This window comes from Schistocerca piceifrons, chromosome 4 (genome assembly GCF_021461385.2).
Source record: "Schistocerca piceifrons isolate TAMUIC-IGC-003096 chromosome 4, iqSchPice1.1, whole genome shotgun sequence".
Taxonomy (NCBI): Eukaryota; Metazoa; Arthropoda; class Insecta; order Orthoptera; family Acrididae; genus Schistocerca; species Schistocerca piceifrons.
Genome location: NC_060141.1, coordinates 259,924,127 through 259,944,768, shown reverse-complemented (window position 1 = coordinate 259,944,768; position 20,642 = coordinate 259,924,127). Strand labels below are relative to the sequence as shown.

General features: G+C 38.1%; 1 protein-coding gene across 1 annotated transcript in view; it reads left to right on the top strand.

Annotated features, from left to right (window-relative positions):
- The window catches only part of LOC124795774 (sodium/potassium/calcium exchanger Nckx30C), a 625,575-nt gene extending 611,039 nt beyond the window's left edge, over positions 1–14,536 (top strand). Inside the window, exon 6 of the mRNA XM_047259858.1 lies at positions 13,095–14,536. Coding sequence (XP_047115814.1) covers positions 13,095–13,335 — 241 coding nt within the window. The 3' untranslated portion in view covers positions 13,336–14,536. The remainder of the gene's footprint in view (positions 1–13,094) is intronic.
- Positions 14,537–20,642: the final 6,106 nt, after the last annotated feature.

Sequence of the window (20,642 nt, the reverse complement as noted above, 5' to 3'; positions counted from 1 at the left end):
ATTCCTCTTCCTTACCACTCTCACCTCTCACCACTCCCCATACACCTACTTCCCCCACACTTCTTGAGATCTTTAAACTCAGCTGCCCAGAACATCATATTGGAGCTGTTTTCTGTGCTCTATGGAAATAATCTCCATTCTCGCACACACTTTGCTTTTATACATTTCCTGCAGTTACTGTGCTTATGACCAATGTGCTTCATGTTACCAGTACCTGATGATCAAAGATGCAATAAATTTAAATCTTGATCAATGTACAAGAATAACAGCAATAAAGTTTGTAAGATCCCACTGCAAGAGTCAATTTGAATAAAATAATTTTGGGTATTAGACCACATCTTTTTGAAACACTAAAACAACTAAAAATACCACAATTTTGATCATTATGGAGTAGTCCTCTTCAGGTTGATTAACTGCTATGTTCTAATTATGGCTTCCTGTCTTACATTAGTTCTCAAGTAGCTACCAATGTCACATTCTATGATACAGTTGGATAATTTGAAATAAATATTGCCATGGGTAGATGGCTGTACAGTTGGCTGTTGCCTGTGCTGCTTGGGCAGGTAGCACGACAAATGTGTCATCCATGTACCTCAGCCAACAATGTAGGTGCAGCAGCATGGAACTTAGCACTGTCTGAATGAATGCTTCCATGAATACATTCCCTATTATGGGTGTGTCTGCTCATGGAATTTGCACAGCCAAGTAAAGTATGTCGGTGAGAAACACAGTTGTGCCAAGTTACAGATGTTTTCTGGTACTTGTTCTTGCAGCACATGGATATACAGAGATTTTATGTTACAAGTGACCATTAGATCAATAGCTAGTACTAGTATAGACAGCAGAACAGAAGAACCTCTTCCTGTTGCTCTCTTAACTTATGCAAGAAGCAACAGCAAGCATGTAGGCAAGGTGCTGCACCACAGAAGAATTAAAACAATGTTCTAGAACAGCCATAAGATCCTAGATGTGTTGAGGCCCAAGAGGAATTCTGTAGCTGCTCTCGAAGCTGCAGGCACCTACGAACATTGATATGAATGCTAGATTGTCTATATTGATGAAATCAGGAGACTTATTATCATTTACAAGTTAGAGTATGAACACTGTCTATGGCTGGGGCAACATAACAGTTCAGCTATAGCTCAATACTATCAGGACTGTGGCCAATCTACCAGTTTTCAAGAGCCTTGTGTGCTCACTCGGCAGCCAAGGATGCAGTAGTGAAAAATAAGATAGGTTATCAAAACCATTAAATACACCAACAGCATGAACAGGAAGGACGGAAATAAGTAATCCGTCCTGGCTGCCAGCAATCCCAGTCCAACAGGCCATGTGTGTTCATCAGCCAACAGCTCCACATGATCCAGGTTCAACAGTATGAACAAGCAGCCAAAAGAGAACTGTCACACAGCATTAATGTCTTAGAAACAAGCTGCTGATTTGCTATTGTCCACCAATCACCTGCCAGTGTGGCACAGGCAATAATCACCCCTCCTAGTAAATCTTTACATCAAACTGTCCATTGGCATCCCAGAATGTGATGTTGACCGCCAGCTGACAATCAAAACAAGACAGTTTATAGGGGGAGATCATTCACCAGAATCCAGCAGTTAGTCACCCTGAAGAGAATGGCTGAAGCATCAGTATTATAGATGTTTTTGTGTTTCATAATGATGTGACCGAACACTCATAATCAAAGTAACACTATTATCTGTAGTGATAACAATTACGTAGCATGAAAAAAATACTCAAGATGCAGGAGTATCAGATGATGCAGCTCTCTTTGTATACCAAAATTAAACTTACCCAAATATAGAGATCTTAGGCAAGAAAATATGTGGAAGTGTTTATTAAAAAACTGAGTCTCACTACATAATCAGTCAGCAAACATACTTCAATTAAAGTCAGCTACAATAATATAAGAATTCAATTTTTATGAGTAAATGTATTGAATATTTTCATTGTGCAACATTAGAAAGTGATCTCATAAAAGTAAATCACATGTAACAAAAATAATTGGAGTGTTTAACATGAAAAAGAAAAAAAAATAGAAATTAATCCTCGCCCAAAATTTCTTAAATTTGAAAGTATAGACAAAAAAAGGTGACCAAGTAATTAATGCAGTTAATCACATTACAAACAAGAGACTCATTTCATAGGAAAAAGAAACCACTTTGATCATTATAAAACATGAGGTATACAGGGAACTGGAGACAAAATACCCTTTTCAACTAGTGATAAATGGGAGATTCTAAAAATATCTCAATGCCAACTGTGAATCTTCTTTAAGTTGTCTTGTGACAGCCAGAGCGAGAGCACCAGCAGCAGCGAGTACTGTTTGTATAAAGCGTTTATTTTGCATTTTGTTTACGACCATCCACTAAGGAAGGGATTCTATTTGTGTTTATCTGCTCTGCATAGTAACTAACAGTTCTTGATAAAACTTTACGTAGTTTTCGTGTTAGATTTCTTAGTGTTTTCTTGATCGTTTAGAACAGAAAGCGCCCTAAAACCGTCTTTTGTTTGTTTCGCGGCCGTTAGCCACTAGTCACTTGAATCAGCAGTTGTCTTGTGACAGCCAGAGCGAGAGCACCAGCAGCAGCGAGTACTGTTTGTATAAAGCGTTTTTGTACTTATTTGCTGCGCTTAGCTTTTAAATAGTTTTTCTGGGAAAACCTAGCGTAGTTTTCGCGTCTCGTATTTCAGTGAGTGTTTCTTGATTATCAGAGTAGCTCATCAGAAGATTATCTTGGGAATTTGTCACCGTATAGAGTAGGGTAAACATAGTCATGTGTAGGGACTGTGGTTGTTGTGAGCGGACGCAAGGAGAATTGGCCACTCTTCGGGGGCAGGTGGAGGCTTTGTCTGTTAGGCTCATCGAGCTCGAGGCGCAGGCGTCAGCTCGTAGTGGCGTTGGGGCAACTGTGGTGAGACCTATGCCTACTTCGGTGGCCTTGGAATCACATGGAACCCCTGATGTCGCTGCGTCTTCCGGCAGTGAGCATCTTACCGGTCAGCCATCACTCCAGGGTGAATGGCGGACAGTGGTGGGCTCGCGCGTGCCTGGCCGAAAGGCGAAGGTGGGATCTGGCCGCGTGGCAGCTGCCTTACCCCTTTCCAACAGGTACGGGGTGCTTCCTAGTGGTGATGACATCGTTTCCGAGCCACCACAGGATGCCTCGCCTGTTGGGCCAGTGGCCGATTCTCCAGCAAGGTCCCGACAGTCACAGAGGGCGGGCCTATTAGTTATAGGGAGCTCCAACGTTAGGCGGGTTATGGAGCCCCTCAGGAAAATAGCGGGTAGGTCGGGGAAGAATGCCAGTGTGCACTCGGTGTGCTTGCCGGGGGGTCTCACCCGTAATGTGGAGGAGGCCCTTCCGGCAGCTATTGAACGCACTGGGTGTGACCGGCTGCAGATAGTAGCACATGTCGGAACGAATGACGCCTGCCGCTTGGGTTCTGAGGCCATCCTTGGTTCCTTCCGGCGGCTGGCTGATTTGGTGAAGACAACCAGCATCGCACGCGGAGTGCAAGCTGAGCTTAATATCTGCAGCATAGTGCCCAGAGTCGATCGCGGTCCTCTGGTTTGGAGCCGTGTGGAGGGTCTAAACCAGAGGCTCAGACGACTCTGCGACTATAATGGTTGCAAATTCATCGACCTCCGTTATTGGGTGGAGAACTGTAGGGCCCCCCTAGACAGGTCAGGCGTGCACTACACACCGGAAGCAGCTACTAGGGTAGCAGAGTACGTGTGGCGTGCACACGGGGGTTTTTTAGGTTAGAGGGACCCCCCCTTGGGCGAAACGATAAAATACCTGACGGCTTACCAGAGAGGACATTATCATCGTTGATAAAGAACGTCCGTCCTCAGAGACCAAAAACAGGAAAAGTTAACGTAATATTGGTAAACTGCAGGAGTATCCAGGGCAAGGTTCCTGAATTAGTATCTCTTATTGAAGGAAATAGTGCGCATATAGTATTAGGAACGGAAAGTTGGTTAAAACCGGAAGTGAACAGTAACGAAATCCTAGACACAGAATGGAATATATACCGCAAGGATAGGATAAACGCCAATGGTGGAGGAGTATTTATAGCAGTAAAGAATTCAATAATATCCAGTGAAGTTATTAGCGAATGCGAATGTGAAATAATCTGGGTTAAGTTAAGTATCAAAGGTGGGTCAGATATGATAGTCGGATGCTTCTATAGACCACCTGTATCAGCAACCGTAGTAGTTGAGCGCCTCAGAGAGAACCTGCAGAACGTCGTGAAGAAGTTTCGTGATCATACTATTGTAATAGGGGGAGACTTCAATCTACCAGGTATAGAATGGGATAGTCACACAATCAGAACTGGAGCCAGGGACAGAGACTCTTGTGACATTATCCTGACTGCCTTGTCCGAGAATTACTTCGAGCAGATAGTTAGAGAACCAACTCGTGAAGCTAACGTTTTAGACCTCATAGCAACAAATAGACCGGAACTTTTCGACTCCGTGAATGTAGAAGAGGGTATCAGTGATCATAAGTCAGTGGTTGCATCAATGACTACAAGTGTAATAAGAAATGCCAAGAAAGGAAGGAAAATATATTTGCTTAACAAGAGTGATAGGGCACAAATCGCAGAATATCTGAGTGACCACCATCAAACGTTCATTTCTGAGGAAGAGGATGTGGAACAAAAATGGAAAAAATTCAGAAACATCGTCCAGTACGCCTTAGATAAGTTCGTACCGACTAAGGTCCAAAGCGAGGGGAAAGATCCACCGTGGTATAACAATCATGTACGAAAGGTACTACGGAAACAAAGAAAGTTTCATCATAGGTTTAAGAGTAGTCGAATCATAGCTGATAAGGAAAAGCTGAACGAAGCGAAAAAGAGCGTAAAGAGAGCAATGAGAGAAGCATTCAATGAATTCGAACATAAAACATTGGCAAACAATCTAAACAAGAACCCTAAAAAGTTTTGGTTGTATGTAAAATCGGTAAGCGGATCTAAATCCCCTATTCAGTCACTCGTTGACCACGATGGCACCGAAACAGAGGACGACCGAAGAAAGGCAGAAATACTGAATTCAGTGTTCCGAAACTGTTTCACTGCGGAAAATCGTAACACGGTCCCTGACTTCAGCCGTCGCACGGACGCCAAAATGGAAAATATTGAAATAAACGATATCGGAATTGAAAAACAACTGCTATCACTTAGTAGCGGAAAAGCATCCGGACCAGACGAGATACCCTTAAGATTCTACAGTGATTATGCTAAAGAACTTGCCCCCTTTCTATCAGCAATTTATCGTAGATCGCTGGAAGAACGTAAAGTACCTAGCGACTGGAAGAAAGCGCAGGTCGTTCCCATTTTCAAGAAGGGTCATAAATCAGATGCGAATAATTATAGGCCTATTTCGCTTACGTCAATCTGTTGTAGAATAATGGAACATGTTTTGTGTTCTCGTATTATGACGTTCTTAGATAATACAAATCTCCTTCATCATAACCAACATGGATTCCGCAAACAGAGATCATGTGAAACTCAGCTCACCCTGTTTGCCCAAGAAATTCACAGTGCCGTAGACACTGGTGAGCAGATTGATGCCGTATTCCTGGACTTCAGGAAGGCATTTGATACGGTTCCGCACTTACGTTTAGTGAAAAAAATACGAGCTTACGGAATATCGGACAAGGTTTGTGACTGGATTCAGGATTTCCTAGAAGAAAGAACACAACATGTCATTCTTAACGGTTCAAAATCTGCAGATGTAGAGGTAATTTCGGGAGTACCGCAGGGAAGCGTGATAGGACCTTTATTGTTTACAATATACATAAATGACTTAGTTGACAACATCGGTAGCTCCGTGAGGCTATTTGCAGATGACACGGTTGTCTACAAGAAAGTAGCAACATCAGAAGACTCGTACATACTCCAGGAGGACCTGCAGAGGATTAATGCATGGTGCGACAGCTGGCAGCTTTCCCTAAACGTAGATAAATGTAATATAATGCGCATACATAGGGGCAGAAATCCATTCCAGTACGATTATGCCATAGGTGGTAAATCATTGGAAGCGGTAACGACCGTAAAATACTTAGGAGTTACTATCCGGAGCGATCTGAAGTGGAATGATCACATAAAACAAATAGTGGGAAAAGCAGGCGCCAGGTTGAGATTCATAGGAAGAATTCTAAGAAAATGTGACTCATTGACGAAAGAAGTAGCTTACAAAACGCTTGTTCGTCCGATTCTTGAGTATTGCTCATCAGTATGGGACCCTTACCAGGTTGGATTAATAGAAGAGATAGACATGATCCAGCGAAAAGCAGCATGATTCGTCATGTCAGCGCGAGAGCGTTACGGAGATGCTGAACAAGCTCCAGTGGTGGACACTTCAAGAAAGGCGTTACGCAATACGGAGAGGTTTATTATCGAAATTACGAGAGAGCACATTCCGGGAAGAGATGGGCAACATATTACTACCGCCCACATATATCTCGCGTAATGATCACAACGAAAAGATCCGAGAAATTAGAGCAAATACGGAGACTTACAAGCAGCAAGCAGTCGTTCTTCCCACGCACAATTCGTGAATGGAACAGGGAAGGGGGGATCAGATAGTGGTACAATAAATACCCTCCGCCACACACCGTAAGGTGGCTCGCGGAGTATAGGAAAAAAAAAAAAAAAAAAAAAAAAAAAGAAGAAGAAGAAGAAGAAGAAGAAGAAGAGAACTCCATGACAGAGAGAACTACACAAAGTATAATTAAGTATTCGTCTGGAGCAAATTTCAGAAATGGTGGAATTCCATGCATTATCCAGCTGGTAGCTGCTGTCATGGTTCATTAGATTTTCCTAGATGCATATTAAAGGGATTATTTTATAATGGAGTCCCAAGAAGATGTTACTGTAGCCAAAATTAATGTTTCGTCATACTCTATTGAATGTCCATTGGAGATACGGTATTCCGTAATTGCAGACTTGCTGAAGGTGAGTGCAATTTTTATGTTCTGTGCAACATTTTTCCACTAAGCATGTTGTTCGTCCTATACAGGCCATATCATACTGGCAAGCTATTTTGTAAACTCCCACCTTCCGCAATAACAAGTTATCCTTCACTGATCCCAACAGGTCCAAAATCTTAGGTGGTGGGCAGAAAAATGACTTTCACCTGAAAATTACTAAGCATTATTGCTATTTTGAAGCAAATATTTCCAACAAAGGGAATAAAAGCTTGGGACTTCTTTGGTGCATCTCCTGTTTATCCATTTCCCAGTTCTTGGTGTCAGCTGAAAATGCCCTGTTAATTTGCAGGATCGAGTATCCAACAATCTGCATCTGATAGTGTATGGGCCCTGTGTACAAGAGTTTTAAGCACACTCATGGTTTGGAATGGGTGATGGCAAATTGAAAAGTGCAAATACAAATCAGTGTGAGTGGGCTTAGGATAAACAGAATGTCCCAGAGAGCCATCACTCTTCCGTCTAATCAAAACATACAGGAATGGGAGACAACCATCTTCCTCTTATTCCACAGTAAATCAAATGCTCCCCTGAAGGAGTTAAGATGATGCAAAAACTCCATTAACTTACCTTCTACGATAAGGAGAGAATTTCTTATACAAGGCAAAAGTTGGATACCAGTTCAGAAGAACTATTCCACTTACACATGAAGATTGCAGTGCTTCTCTCTCTTGTACCATGGGATTGGTTGTTGGACAGACTTCAGCCAAGTTTGATTGGATATATACTGAAGAGCAAAAGAAACTGGTACACATATTGTGTATGGCCCCCGTGAGCACGCATAAGTGCTGCAACACATTGTGGCTTGCACTCCACTATTGTCTGAAGTAGTGCTGGAGGGAATTGATGCCATGAATCCTGCACAGCTGGTCATAAATCCTTAAGAGTACGAGGGGATGGAGATCTCTTCTGAACAGCACATTGCAAAGCATCCCAGTTATGTTCCTTAATGTTCATGTCTGGGGCTTTGGTGGCCAGCGGAAGTTTTTAAAATCAGATGTGTGTTCCTGGAGCCACTCTGTAGCAATTCTGAACATGTGGGTGTTGCACTGTCCTGCTGGAATTGCCCAAGTCCGTCAGAATGCACAATGGACATGAATGGACACAGGTGATCAGACAGGATGCTTATGTATGTGTCATATGTCAGAGTCATCTCCAGACATGTCAGTGGTCCCATATCATTCCATCTGCACATGCCCCACACCATTACAGAGCCTCCACCAGCTTGAACAGTTCCCTGTGACATGTAGGGTCCATGGATTCATGAGGTTATCTCCATTCACACACATGTGCACCCACTCAATACAATTTGAAACGAGATTTTTCCAAGCAGCCAACATGTTTCCAGTCATCAACAGTCCACTGTTGGTGTTGACAGGCCCAGGAGAGATGTAAAGCTTTGCGTTGTGCTGTCTTCAAGGGTACATGAGAGGGCCTTCAGCTCCAGAAGCCCATATCAATGATGTTTCATTCTGCAGAAATTTGCAGAAGGGTTGTACTTCTGTCATGCTGAACGATTCTCTTCAGTCATCATTGGTCCCTTTCTTGCGGGATCTTTTTCCGGCTGCAGCAATGTTGGAGATTTGATGTTTTACTGGATTCCTGATATTCACAGTACACTCATGAAATAGTCCTACAGGAAAATCTACACTTCATCGCTACCTCAGAGATGTGTCCCCCATCACTTGTGTGCCAACTATAACACCACGTTCAAACTCACTCAAATCTTGCTAACCTGTCATTGTAGCAGCAGTAACTGATCTAACAATGGCACCAGACACTTGTCTTATATAGGCATGGCCAACTGCAGTACCATATTCTACCTGTTTACCTACCTCTGTATTTGAAAATGCATGCCTATGTCAGTTTCTTTGGTGCTTCAGTGTATAAGGATGAAAGTTCTTGGCAGTTGTCAAAATTTGATTGTTTGGTGCCACAACAGCCATCTCCAGAGGAAATAACTGCATGACATTCCATTGTTAACTTCACAGAGAAGCATTTAGATGATTTGACGCTGTCTCTATTGGGTAAAGGACTAAATTTTGCACCTAAACCAAATGTGCTACCTCTGATAAGTTTTGTAAGAGGTTCTTGAAGCTGTAAATGCCTTCCTATGGGAACAATGCCTTCTTGTGGATTCTGGTGTAGAAATAAGAATGGAAACTTGCCATGCTTTTTTGAAATCTCATTCTCAACACAGTAACATAACCTATGAAGAAAGGGCTGCACAATGTAATCTCAGAGAGGACCCAAACATATCAGTGCTGAAGGCTGATAAAGGTAAATCAAGAGTTTTGTTACCTCATAGTTTGTATTTGGAGAAGATGAATGACCTACTAAGTGATACTATTTACAGGAAGATTGCCAATGACCTTACAGCATGTGTGCCACAGAAGACATGTACACTCCCTAATTCTTCCTCATTACATCCAGAGATCATCGAATGGATAAGACCACATGGCAGTGTACCACCAGACTCTATGGTCTTCCTAAAGTGCACAAAGATGGCCTTCCTTTATGGCTCATAGCAAGTAACATTGACACCCCCACATATGATTTAGCCAAACATCTTGCTTTCTTGCTGAGACCATTGGTTCCAAATGTCCTCATCATACATGGAACTCAGCCAATTTTATCAACAGACTGGTGGCTCTCAACCTAAGCAGTTCAGATCATCTAGTGAGTTTTGATGTAGTATCTCTTTTTGAAAAGGTACCTCTTGCTGATTCTTTGCCATTAATTGGTAAACAGTTTGTTGGGCATCACTTCTTTGTTTTGACACACTCTTTCCTCAACCTATTTTATATTAAACCCAGAATATTTTGAACAGACTGATGGCATTGCCATGGGCAGTCACTTGTCTCCCCTGGTGGCAAACTGTTTTATGGAGGGTTTTCAGGAAACATCATTTGAACCAATGGTTCTTAAACTGTTTTTTGTAGGAACTTGAATGATACTTTCACAGTGTGGCCTCACGGAGAAGAAAAGTTAATGGAGTTTTTACACCAACTTCACCCCATTTACGAGAACATTTGATTTTCTATGGAATCAGAGGAAGATGGTTGTCCCCCATTCCTGGATGTTTTGGCTAGACGGAAGAGTGATGGCTCTCTGGGACTTTTTGTTTATTGTAAGCCCCCTCCCATTGATTTGTACTTGCACTCTTCAAGTTGCCATTATCCATCTCAAATCATGAATGTGCTTAAAACCCTTGTGCACAGGGGCCATAAAGTTTTAGATGCAGGTTGTTTGCCTAAAGAGCTTGCACATTTGAGGACAGTGTTCAGAGACAATGGATACTTGACTTGGCAGATGAACAGGACATTCTCAGCTAAAATAAAGAACAGGGGAGTGGATAATAAGGAGAATGTGCCAGCAAAGTCCCACACTTTTCTTCCATTTGTTGGAAATATTTCCAACAAAATAGCAAGAATCCTTAGTAATCTTCAGATGAAAGTAATTTTCCGCCCACCATCTACAATTTTGGACCTGCTGGGATCAGTGAAAGATAACTTGTTATTGCGGAAGGTGGGAATTTACAAAATACGTCGCCAGTTTTGTACGGCTCATATAGGACAAAACAACACACACAGTAGAAGAACTTTGTGCAGAACATAAACGTTGCCCTCGCCTTCTGGAACTGAGCAAGTTTGCAAATGCGGAACATTGTATCTCCAACAGACATTCAATGAAGTATGACAAAACATTATTTTCAGCCACAGCAACATCTTTTTGGGACTCCATTATAAAATAACCCATTGAAATATGCATCACATAAAATCTAATGAACTGTGACAGAAGCTACCAGCTGGACAATGCGTGCAATCCAGTCAACTCTGAGATTTGCTCTAGACAAAGATGCCAGAATACTGCAATGACTGCAGTGAGTGGCAACACCAAAGACTGCTGATCTTTGCAGTTCCATCAGTGAAGAAGCTGCTGCCAGGTGGTGTGGTCCTTCTGTTTCTCTGGTGCATGCATGGCAATACTCTCACTCTACATAAGGCAGAGTAGAGAAAGTATTTGTCAGTTGTTGATCGTTCACCTGAAGATGACTGGCAGGTGTCCAGTTGGAATATCGAGAAGTAAAGTTTACAATGACCAGCTGCAATTTCGAAATCTCTTTGAACATTTAATTTGCCAGAAAATTTTAAATTTTATCTAGAATTAAGTTATGTGCACATCTAGTAATGAATTAGAAAATAGGATTGTAGTTGAAATACTTTGAACAAGATAATGGATAAGAAAATAAGACTGTGTCTAAAGTACTTTGAACAACATAATGAACACATTATCACAGTCAAAACAGGCACAAAGTCAACACCCATATCAGTAGTACAAGTATAGATGCCTAACTGCTCCACAGATTATGAATAAATTGGCAGAATGTATGATCAAATAAAAGAGATTATTCAGTCTGTCAAGGGGAACAAAAATTTAATTGTAATTTGGAGGGTAGAGGGGTGGTGTGGCATTGGTGTTCAACAGTAGGAAAAGGAAAAGAGAAGGAAAAATAGCAATAGAACATGATGACTGAGGGAGAGGAAGAAAGGAAAAGCTTACTGGTAGAATTTCACACAGAACACAATTTAATCTTTGCAATCATTTGGTTTAAGAACTATGAAAATATTTGTATACATGGAAGAGAACTGGAGCCATCATTTGGTTTCAAAAATATTATATAATAGCAAGAAAGAGAAACTGAAACCAGAATTAAAGTACTTTCAGTGGCTGATATGGGTTCTTACCATGATCTATTGGTTACGAACTGCAGACTACAACTGAAACAGGTGAAGGAATACTATAGTAGATGAGTGATGGCTCTGAGTTATGAAACAGCCAAAAAGGCAAGGCCTAGTAAAAATCCTTGGATAACATACAAAATACTAAATTTATTTGATGAAAGCAGAAAAGACCAAAATGCCGCATGTGAAGCAGACAAAAGGGAATGCAGACATCTAAAAATGAAACTGGCAGGAAGTGCAGAAAGCAAAGCAAGAATAGTCACGAGCTGAAATGCAAAGCTGTAGAAGGATCTATGACTATAGCAAAGACAGACGCCAAGAATAGGAAAATTAAAGAAACCTTTGGAGAAAATTGAATCACATGTACAAGTATCAAGAGTTAAGGTGGTAAGAATGTATAGAAGGAAAAAACTTGAAGACGGTATTATGGAAAGAGAAGATGAAGTGTTGAAGAATTTTACAAGGCACTGAAAGACCTGAGTTGAAGCAAAATATCTGGAGTTGACGACATTCCCAAAGAATTATCGAGATCCTCAGGAGAGGCAACAGCAACAGAATTATTCCAACTGGCAAGATATTTGAGACAAGCAAAATCCCCCAGATTTCAAGGAAAATATAATAATCCCAATTCCAAGAATTTAAAAAAAATTAATTTAGTCAGGAGGTGCTCCAGCAACAATCATACAACTCAGGTCTTGAATATTCAGGCTGTTACTTGTTTGGCTTCACAGAAAAATTCCTGTGTGTACAACTCTTCACATCTGGTCAATAATGAAAAGCATTCATGTGTAGAACAATTCATGTTGAAGCTAATACCAGACATGACATTCACTGCAAAAGTGCTAAAAAGTGTAACCTTATTTATATTTTCATATCCATTTGACAGTATGTTTAAAAAATGTGTTTCTTATTAATCTGTCCTTTGACAAGCATCATTAATGATCAAAATGTTTTAATTTATGAACTTTGTTAGCAATCAACTTCCATCATAGATGAGCCAAATAAATGGGAAATTGGCATTTCTTTTGACTTCAGTGTATGCCTCATAGCCAAGACTGATAACTACTGATTTTCTGTGGCATCTTAAACGTATTTGCTGTACTTTTATTGATTTTTTTCCCTTATTCCAGGTGAGCTATGAGAAAAGGCTTGAAAAATGTTATATTTTTCATTGAATCCATCAGTGACAATTCAGTGTTTTGTATTTGTTTTTCTTTATTTTAATTATCACAGTTTAACTTAGTTTTTTCAACAATGATTACATACAAAATTTAACAAATAGCAATGTAATACTGAACTTTCAGCATGTAATTATGGTGGTCTCTTGATGCTGCAGGTTACCAGTGCCTTGGCTGCTGTTTGGAATCATATATGGAAGGCCTGTAGAGGTGAACAGTGTTGGGATGGTGTGCTCAATCACCATTCTTTTCATGATGCTGGTGTTTGTCATAATCTCTATTGCTTGCTTCCGGTGGAAAATGAACAAAGGACTTGGTTTCACAATGTTTCTGCTCTATTTTGTCTTTGTGGCTGTCTCATTAATGTTTGAATATAAATTCTTATCTTGTCCTGTCTAGTGATTTGAAAATGAGCCGAAAGAGAAGAGCACAATATTTTTTTACAGTCCGGAGAGATGCTTGTTGGGTTGTGAGCTTGGGCAGGCCCCAGTGCTCCTGTTTGTTGCATAATGAAATCTAGAATAATGTTATATAGAATTAAATATACAGACTGTAGATATTCAGTTAAAGAGAAGTTTTATAACAGCTGAAAGACAGTTTGCTTTTCAAATAATTAATATGTCCATGACCGAAGTTATTGAGTGAATAAGTGAAACTTACTGAGAAAACATTTCTTTCACAGACTGCAAAAATGCCAATATTACTTGGCTTGCAGCTATGAGAGTGGAATAAAAGTTTGTTGTAGCTATATATTTGTACCATAGATAAATTTGTATGAAACTTCACATAAACTCTGGATAAAATGTTAACAGCATAGCTGTTAGTCATTTAGAGGCCATAAATGAAAAACACATGGTTACCATTCTCACACACTAGTCCATTTTCAAACAGCTAAGTAAATTAGATGATAGGTAATTTTTCGTATGCTGTTAATAATATAATAAGGCTCATGTGTCATATTGTTGAAGCTCAGTAATCACTGCAGATGAAATATAACTGCTATATATTTACAATAATTAAGGTGTCCAGGGACAAATATATTTTGTGTATGAATCTCATACACCACTAATATATCAGGTGGAAGTCTGTTTCATAAGAACTAAAAATAGGATAATCTCACAGTGCATTTATTATGTTCCTTAAACTTGAAGGTGAGTGAAAGCTGTGTTTATTTTTGTTTAAGATCTATAGTTTGTCATGAAAGTTGTAGAGATTTAATGTACATAGTGATTGATGGTCCTCCTTTGGGCTGCCTGAATAGTTATTGTTGAAAATTTTTATATAAATAAAAACTTGGTTTATAGTACCAGAGATGAAACAGAATGTACTACAAAGTGTATTATAACAAATATTTTTCATAGTTATGGTGTGCATATCAGTTCATTTGATGTGTTATCTCTATACAGCACAGGTCATTCAGATGATCTGTAACTTCTTTAAGCTGCATTAATCTTCAAATTTCCAGTGTTAAGACACATTATTTCATGCCTGCCAAGAGATATCTCATCTACATGGCAGTGTGGGATGTAGACTGCCAGGATTTGAAATCAAGTATAACTTCCTTAAAAACTTAATTTATAAGATTGCTTTCAGTATGTCTTCAGCTATTAAATTTGCATCTTTTTATTAAATTTCATTTGAACCAACTTGCTGTTAAATATGCTATCTAAAGAATGCCATGACATTAGCTCATCAACTAACAGTACACATTATTATTTGATGTGCTGACTCTTATACAATGCTCACAAAGAATAGCTGTGATACAGGATAAATTTTGAAAAGAAAGCTTTTTTTTAATAAATCATAAAAGTTATTCCTTCATGTTACAGAGTTAATGACTGTCACAATATCACTTACTACTTTTCTCTCTAACCTCTGTTACACATACCATCAGCTTTTGTGACATAATTACTGAAAACAATTTGCCAGATGAAATGACTAAAAGTTGTTATACATTAGTTACTGCAATTGTCAGTCCAGCCACGTCCTTGTGTTGCACGAATCAGTAAAATCCCATCTTAGCACACACATTTCTACTGAAGATGCACATATTTCTGCAGGTTTACAAGGTCCAATTCACGTAATTCTATTTTATAGATTGACACCAGATTTTGTAGCCTCAGTAACTTACTTACCCCAAACATTATAAGTAACCAACAGTGCACTATCTACAGATCACTACTTTTACACATTTTTGATAGATAAAATTATGCAAATATAATTTCACATTACAAAATTAATGTTCTAAAGAAGATCAGTGGATGCTATAGAAAAATTGCACAACTACAAAATGATCATGAGTGAATGAATATTAAGAATCTGTTAGAATATACGTAGTTAACAACTAAATTTTGTAGAATGCATTTGAGTGAATGAGTGTTAATATTTTCTTGATTAATATAGTCCTCAAAATCAGATATATCTATTGCAATCCTGCTACGTGCTTCTATAGAATTTATTTTTGTCTCTGCTCCAGCTACACCAGACATAAATACACTGTAATATGTACCAAAAAAACTACATCCTATGGCATTAATTGTAGGAACAATACATACACAACCCTCAAAAGCAGATGCATGCAGTGTAGCACAATCCCTCTCCTCTGTGCTGTCCTCATTTAGTTTCATTCCAAATTCTATTCATCTAAAAGTTAAGAAATTTAAAGGCAAAATCCAAATATGTAAAGTGACATTATATAAAGAAAGAAGCATTTATTTACTGATCACTGAGACAAAAGCAACCATATCAGTGCTGAGTGACAAACACAGAAAATATAATTTTACTTTGTTAGTTCCTTCATGAGGAAGAGAAGCAGTCTGAAAAATTATAATTTAAAAAAATTAATCAAGGAATAAAGGGCAAGTCACTGCAATGCAGGCATCAGGGCAACTAAAGCAACCAGTAAGGGAATAGAACGATCAACAACTTTAATTGTTGAGGCTCCAAATTCAGACAAACAACAGTGAGCCAGACATAATAAACAGAGATGTTGTGAGAGCTAAAACCTGAAACAGAATTACAGGTTATGGAAAGAAACAAGAGATATTCAATAAATATGAGAGACAAAAGGAAAGAAGCATGAGGAGGGAATGGGGAGGAGAATGATGGGATGGTGTGCACCAAAAAATTTCAAGTACTTAAGTCTGTCATTCATCTGAGCTTTGTTTATTCCAGTCTCTTCTCCTTCCCCTCTGCTTTTCCAAGTTTCTGACTTATTTTTACTTCGTGTTTTGTTGCTTATAGTGTACACTTTCATATATGTCCATACCTCCACAATATTTCTTTTCCTTTTTAACTCTTTTTTTTCTGTTATTCATTCTCACTTTTTTTGTGATTCAATTTTGTCTCCATCCTCACCCTGTGATATCGTTCTGGTCTTAAACTACCATGTTTTTTTCTAATACTCATAATATGGTTGACTATGACTCATTTGCAATCAAAATTTTAATTTTTCTATCCAGTAGTACCTAAAATTTCATAGGCAGATACTTTTACCACCACTGGCATGAAATATGGAACATCTTTCCATTTCTCCCTTATCTATAGTGTTCTACTTTGTATTCTACTATCTCTTGTCTACTTCTTGTCCCAGTAGAGGAGCCTCAACAATAACAAAATTAAAATTAAATAGAAAAGTTCTGAAAGCTTTAGGTTTAATATGTAATTTATCTGCTTGTTTGTCAGTCAACCCTGGTATACGTTCTCCTGTCCCACTGACTGGTAAGTAAATACTTTTTCTGTCCCAGAAAGTGTGCAGTAAAACAGTTTCATTTATTAAATGTAACACATGCAGATTTGTAAGTTTGTAGCACTGAAGTTGGCAGTTTGATAGAAACTACATTACTGTAAAATGGAAAAGATTCTGCAGAATGTCACTCAAATGTTATATTATTATACATTATGAAATCCTTGGTGAATTAATGAATTCTTTAACACAAAATATTACTACTTCAGGGCAAAGCCAACAAACGTCATTCATTATGAGCTTTTTAAGAGGTTTGATCTTCTCAGTACTGAAGTGTTAATCATTCTAAGATATTTTTCCTTGTGTGCTCAAAAGGTCTTACTGTGATTTCACACAAATTCCTGATAGCATCATTTATTAGTACACTATTTACGTTTTAATTGCTAATATTATAAATATTCCAGTTTCCATATGCCAGTAGGTGAAAAGCACCTCATAACCTTGTAATTTAACTGTAAATATTCCATTTTCCATAAATCAGTAGGTGAAAAGAGCCTTATGACCTTGTAATTTAACTGCACCAATGATCAGCTATATATTTGATATGTTGTTCTCTAGTAACTGAGAATGTCATTGCTTACAATCATAAAACAGCATCTGTTTTACACAGCAAAATTCACACTCTCACCTGCCAGTGCCACGCAAAACAGTGAAACAAATAAAAATTCTGAAATGCGAGAACATACTGAATCCAAAAACTTAACGGTACAGTTGTAATAGCAATTCTGTTGTGGTACAGAACAGATAAAGGAGTTACCAAATTATGAGGCTATTCTGTCTATCTGTGTGTGTGTGTGTGTGTGTGTGTGTGTGTGTGTGTGTGTGTGTGAGTGAGAGAGAGAGAGAGAGAGAGAGAGAGAGAGACTTGAACATAAGTATGTCAAAACATAGAAAGAATCCAAGAATCCACAATTGACCAAATTACTACAATTTTTAGATAGATCAATTATTTAGTGTATTAACAAATTGGGAATTTTTTAGTTTGAGTGCTTGCTGGCATGCTATATTTTTCACTAACCGAAGTGTCTAGTTTGCTTCAATTTCTTACTAATTAAAGTTCACAGATGTTTTTGGTATTATCGGTCTGAAACCTAGTTTGTTTCATCTGACAAATTAACAATTACTACATCTGATTCTCAGAATTTCCCCAGTTTTGCACTGATTGTAGTGTCCATGCTTTCTAGGAGATTACAGTATGACTACTCTTGAATCAATTAGTTACCTTCATTCCATTTCTTCATAACAAACTTAAAACTGTTCCTTCATTAAGATAGGGGGCAACATTCTGAATAAGAACATGCTCTTTTCATTTCTGCCAGCATGATTTTGTTTGCATATTTACCCAGGATCATCAGATTTTATAATCCTGTTCACATATGCATGTGGAACACTTTGTTTCTACCTTAATGTATGTTGTTTATAATATCTTAACTAGTACGTTACTACTATAACTTTCCTCCTATATCCCCATAATAATTTAGTCACATAGTGTTGGAGGAAAAGATTAATTTTGTTGAAGATTCATCTAAAACATGGAAAAAGAATAGTAGAGAATGACAGAGAGATAACAACAATGAACTCTTTACAGCAGGCATGCTGCCATCAGCATAGAAATACTTGCACGTCTTCAATTATTTTGTTTTAGATGCCTGCTAATCATTGTAGATCACGAAATTTGGCAAGTAACATAACATTTTCCAACATAAACCAGTTTGATAATTTTGATAAATATATAATGTGCAGGAGAAATTTTTTCACCTCAAGAAATCCAAGAAATTAAGTTTCCAACAAATAGCATCATCAAGGATATATTAAGCAATTTTGTGTAACTTTCATTCCACATTGACCTTTATTCTACTAATTTGACACTTTATAATATTAAAAAGTACATTTATTCGTGTAATACTACTTATGAATTACTGAACATTTGGGGAAACAAGCTTCAGGCTGAACTTAAACAATACTGAAAAACATCTGTTGTATAAATATCTCTAGCTCTTGAGATGAATCTTACATTAAGAGACACAGAAGAGAAACATCTGCTTACAAAATACTGCAGCAGAGCACACACTCTCCCCTCTACCCCAACCCTGTATGAAAAGTGTCAGAAGCAGTAATGAACTGTAATGGCCAAAATTCAAATTCCAAAATACTATCAATATCCTGTAGAGAAGTGATAGTTCAAAACAAGGGCTTCCAGTTCTGGAGTGTAAATCATCATTAACAGAATATTATTTGGAATGTATAATCTGTCACTATTCCAGATTCATTAATCCACTTTCTCTCTACAGATATTGAGTTTGGACCTTCCGTCAAGCAGCCTTGAATCTCTCCTCCACAATTCTTCATTTCCTTTTTCTGTCAATGCTTAAAATGTTCTGAAATCTCAAGGTTGTCTATGTTTCTTATTGTTTCTTCCCTGACTACTCACACTCTATTCTGTTCGTTCCGCTCCCAGCAGTTGATAAGTACAAGTATTCTTCATTTCTCATTTTCCTATTCTGAATATACCAGCTGAATTAATTTTATGAGTGATAAGTTTAAACTACAACAGCCTTGTTTCATTGAGAAACTACTTACAGTCCCACCAGTATCAGAGCCTGTGTTGAAACCCTATCATTACTGCAATAATTCCACACATATTGGTTGGTCAACCTAGCGATAAAATAAATGAGCAGCGTGATGCAAAGCATTAAAATTGACAGTGTTTTACTTTGTGGGAACTTCTCATGTAAAGAACTGCTGCACTTTAGAAAACTTATATTCCATTTTTACACATATTGCAAACCAACTGTTATTTAATATCATCTGTAGGCTCAAAAGCACTTTTACTTCATATCATATGGCTAAAAATGAAAACAATAAATTTAAGCAGATATAAAGTTCTAATGCTTAGAGTTCAGGTTGCAGCTCTCTAGTTACTTACATGTTCCATAAGTCACTCGCACAATATACAATACTGACTGGGAATATGTCAATGTACAGATTATGAACTTAACTTGTATCTAAATAAGGCTGGATGTCGACCATCTACAGATACGTTCACATAAATAAAAGTGAACAGAAGATATAGTTTGCAGGATAGAAAGAGCTATACAGAAGAAAGATTTTTAACTTACTGCACATTTAGTTTTCAGAATCAACCTTGGTTCTTTTATACAAGCTGGCAGATACTGTATCCCACTTAAAATTCCAACCAAACCTTGCCTCAGAGTTACTCTTATCCTAACTTTTTTGAGTTTCATTTCCACTCTTTATGATAAACTCACTGTTTCTTGAAATTCATACTTTAACATCCCTACTGTCAGGCGAACTACACATTCAAATTGCTGGATGAGTTTCGCGATTTTAGCCTTCAAATTTTGGACTGTGCTGTTTCTCACAATTTAACATCCTACAAATTGCACTCTTGAAATTAAGAATGAAAATAAAATCAGCAGTATTTAAGAACAAGATTTCTGGCATGATACACCATTTTCTAATAGATTACATCTTAAGCTGTGGACCCCTATTGCTATCTCTCAAAAATACCAATACACAAATTTTCACATGCTGTTCCACTGACAAATAATACTCATATTTTCAATTAAATTATAAACATGTATGTTACATTAAGATGCCACTAGAAATGAGTTATTTTTGCCAGTATAAAAGTTTATCATTTTCATTTCATTTACAAGAGTGCCTCTACTCAACATTGTTTAAGAAGGTAGATGGCTGCAGATAAACTCATGAAAATACTTGATTGTATGAAGAAGATCATAATTCATAGAAACAAGACAGTCAAGTAAACGAGAAAGAAAAAGACAAAGTTTAAAAGCATATGACCCACCTCACTTTGGCATTGTTCACTTTCCTTCTCAACAGTTCCATTGGACTGAATAGTTTTTTATTGCCTAAATTGTGTGCCACCAATATTATGTGATATTTTAGTATTTTATGTTCACAATACAATAAAAAC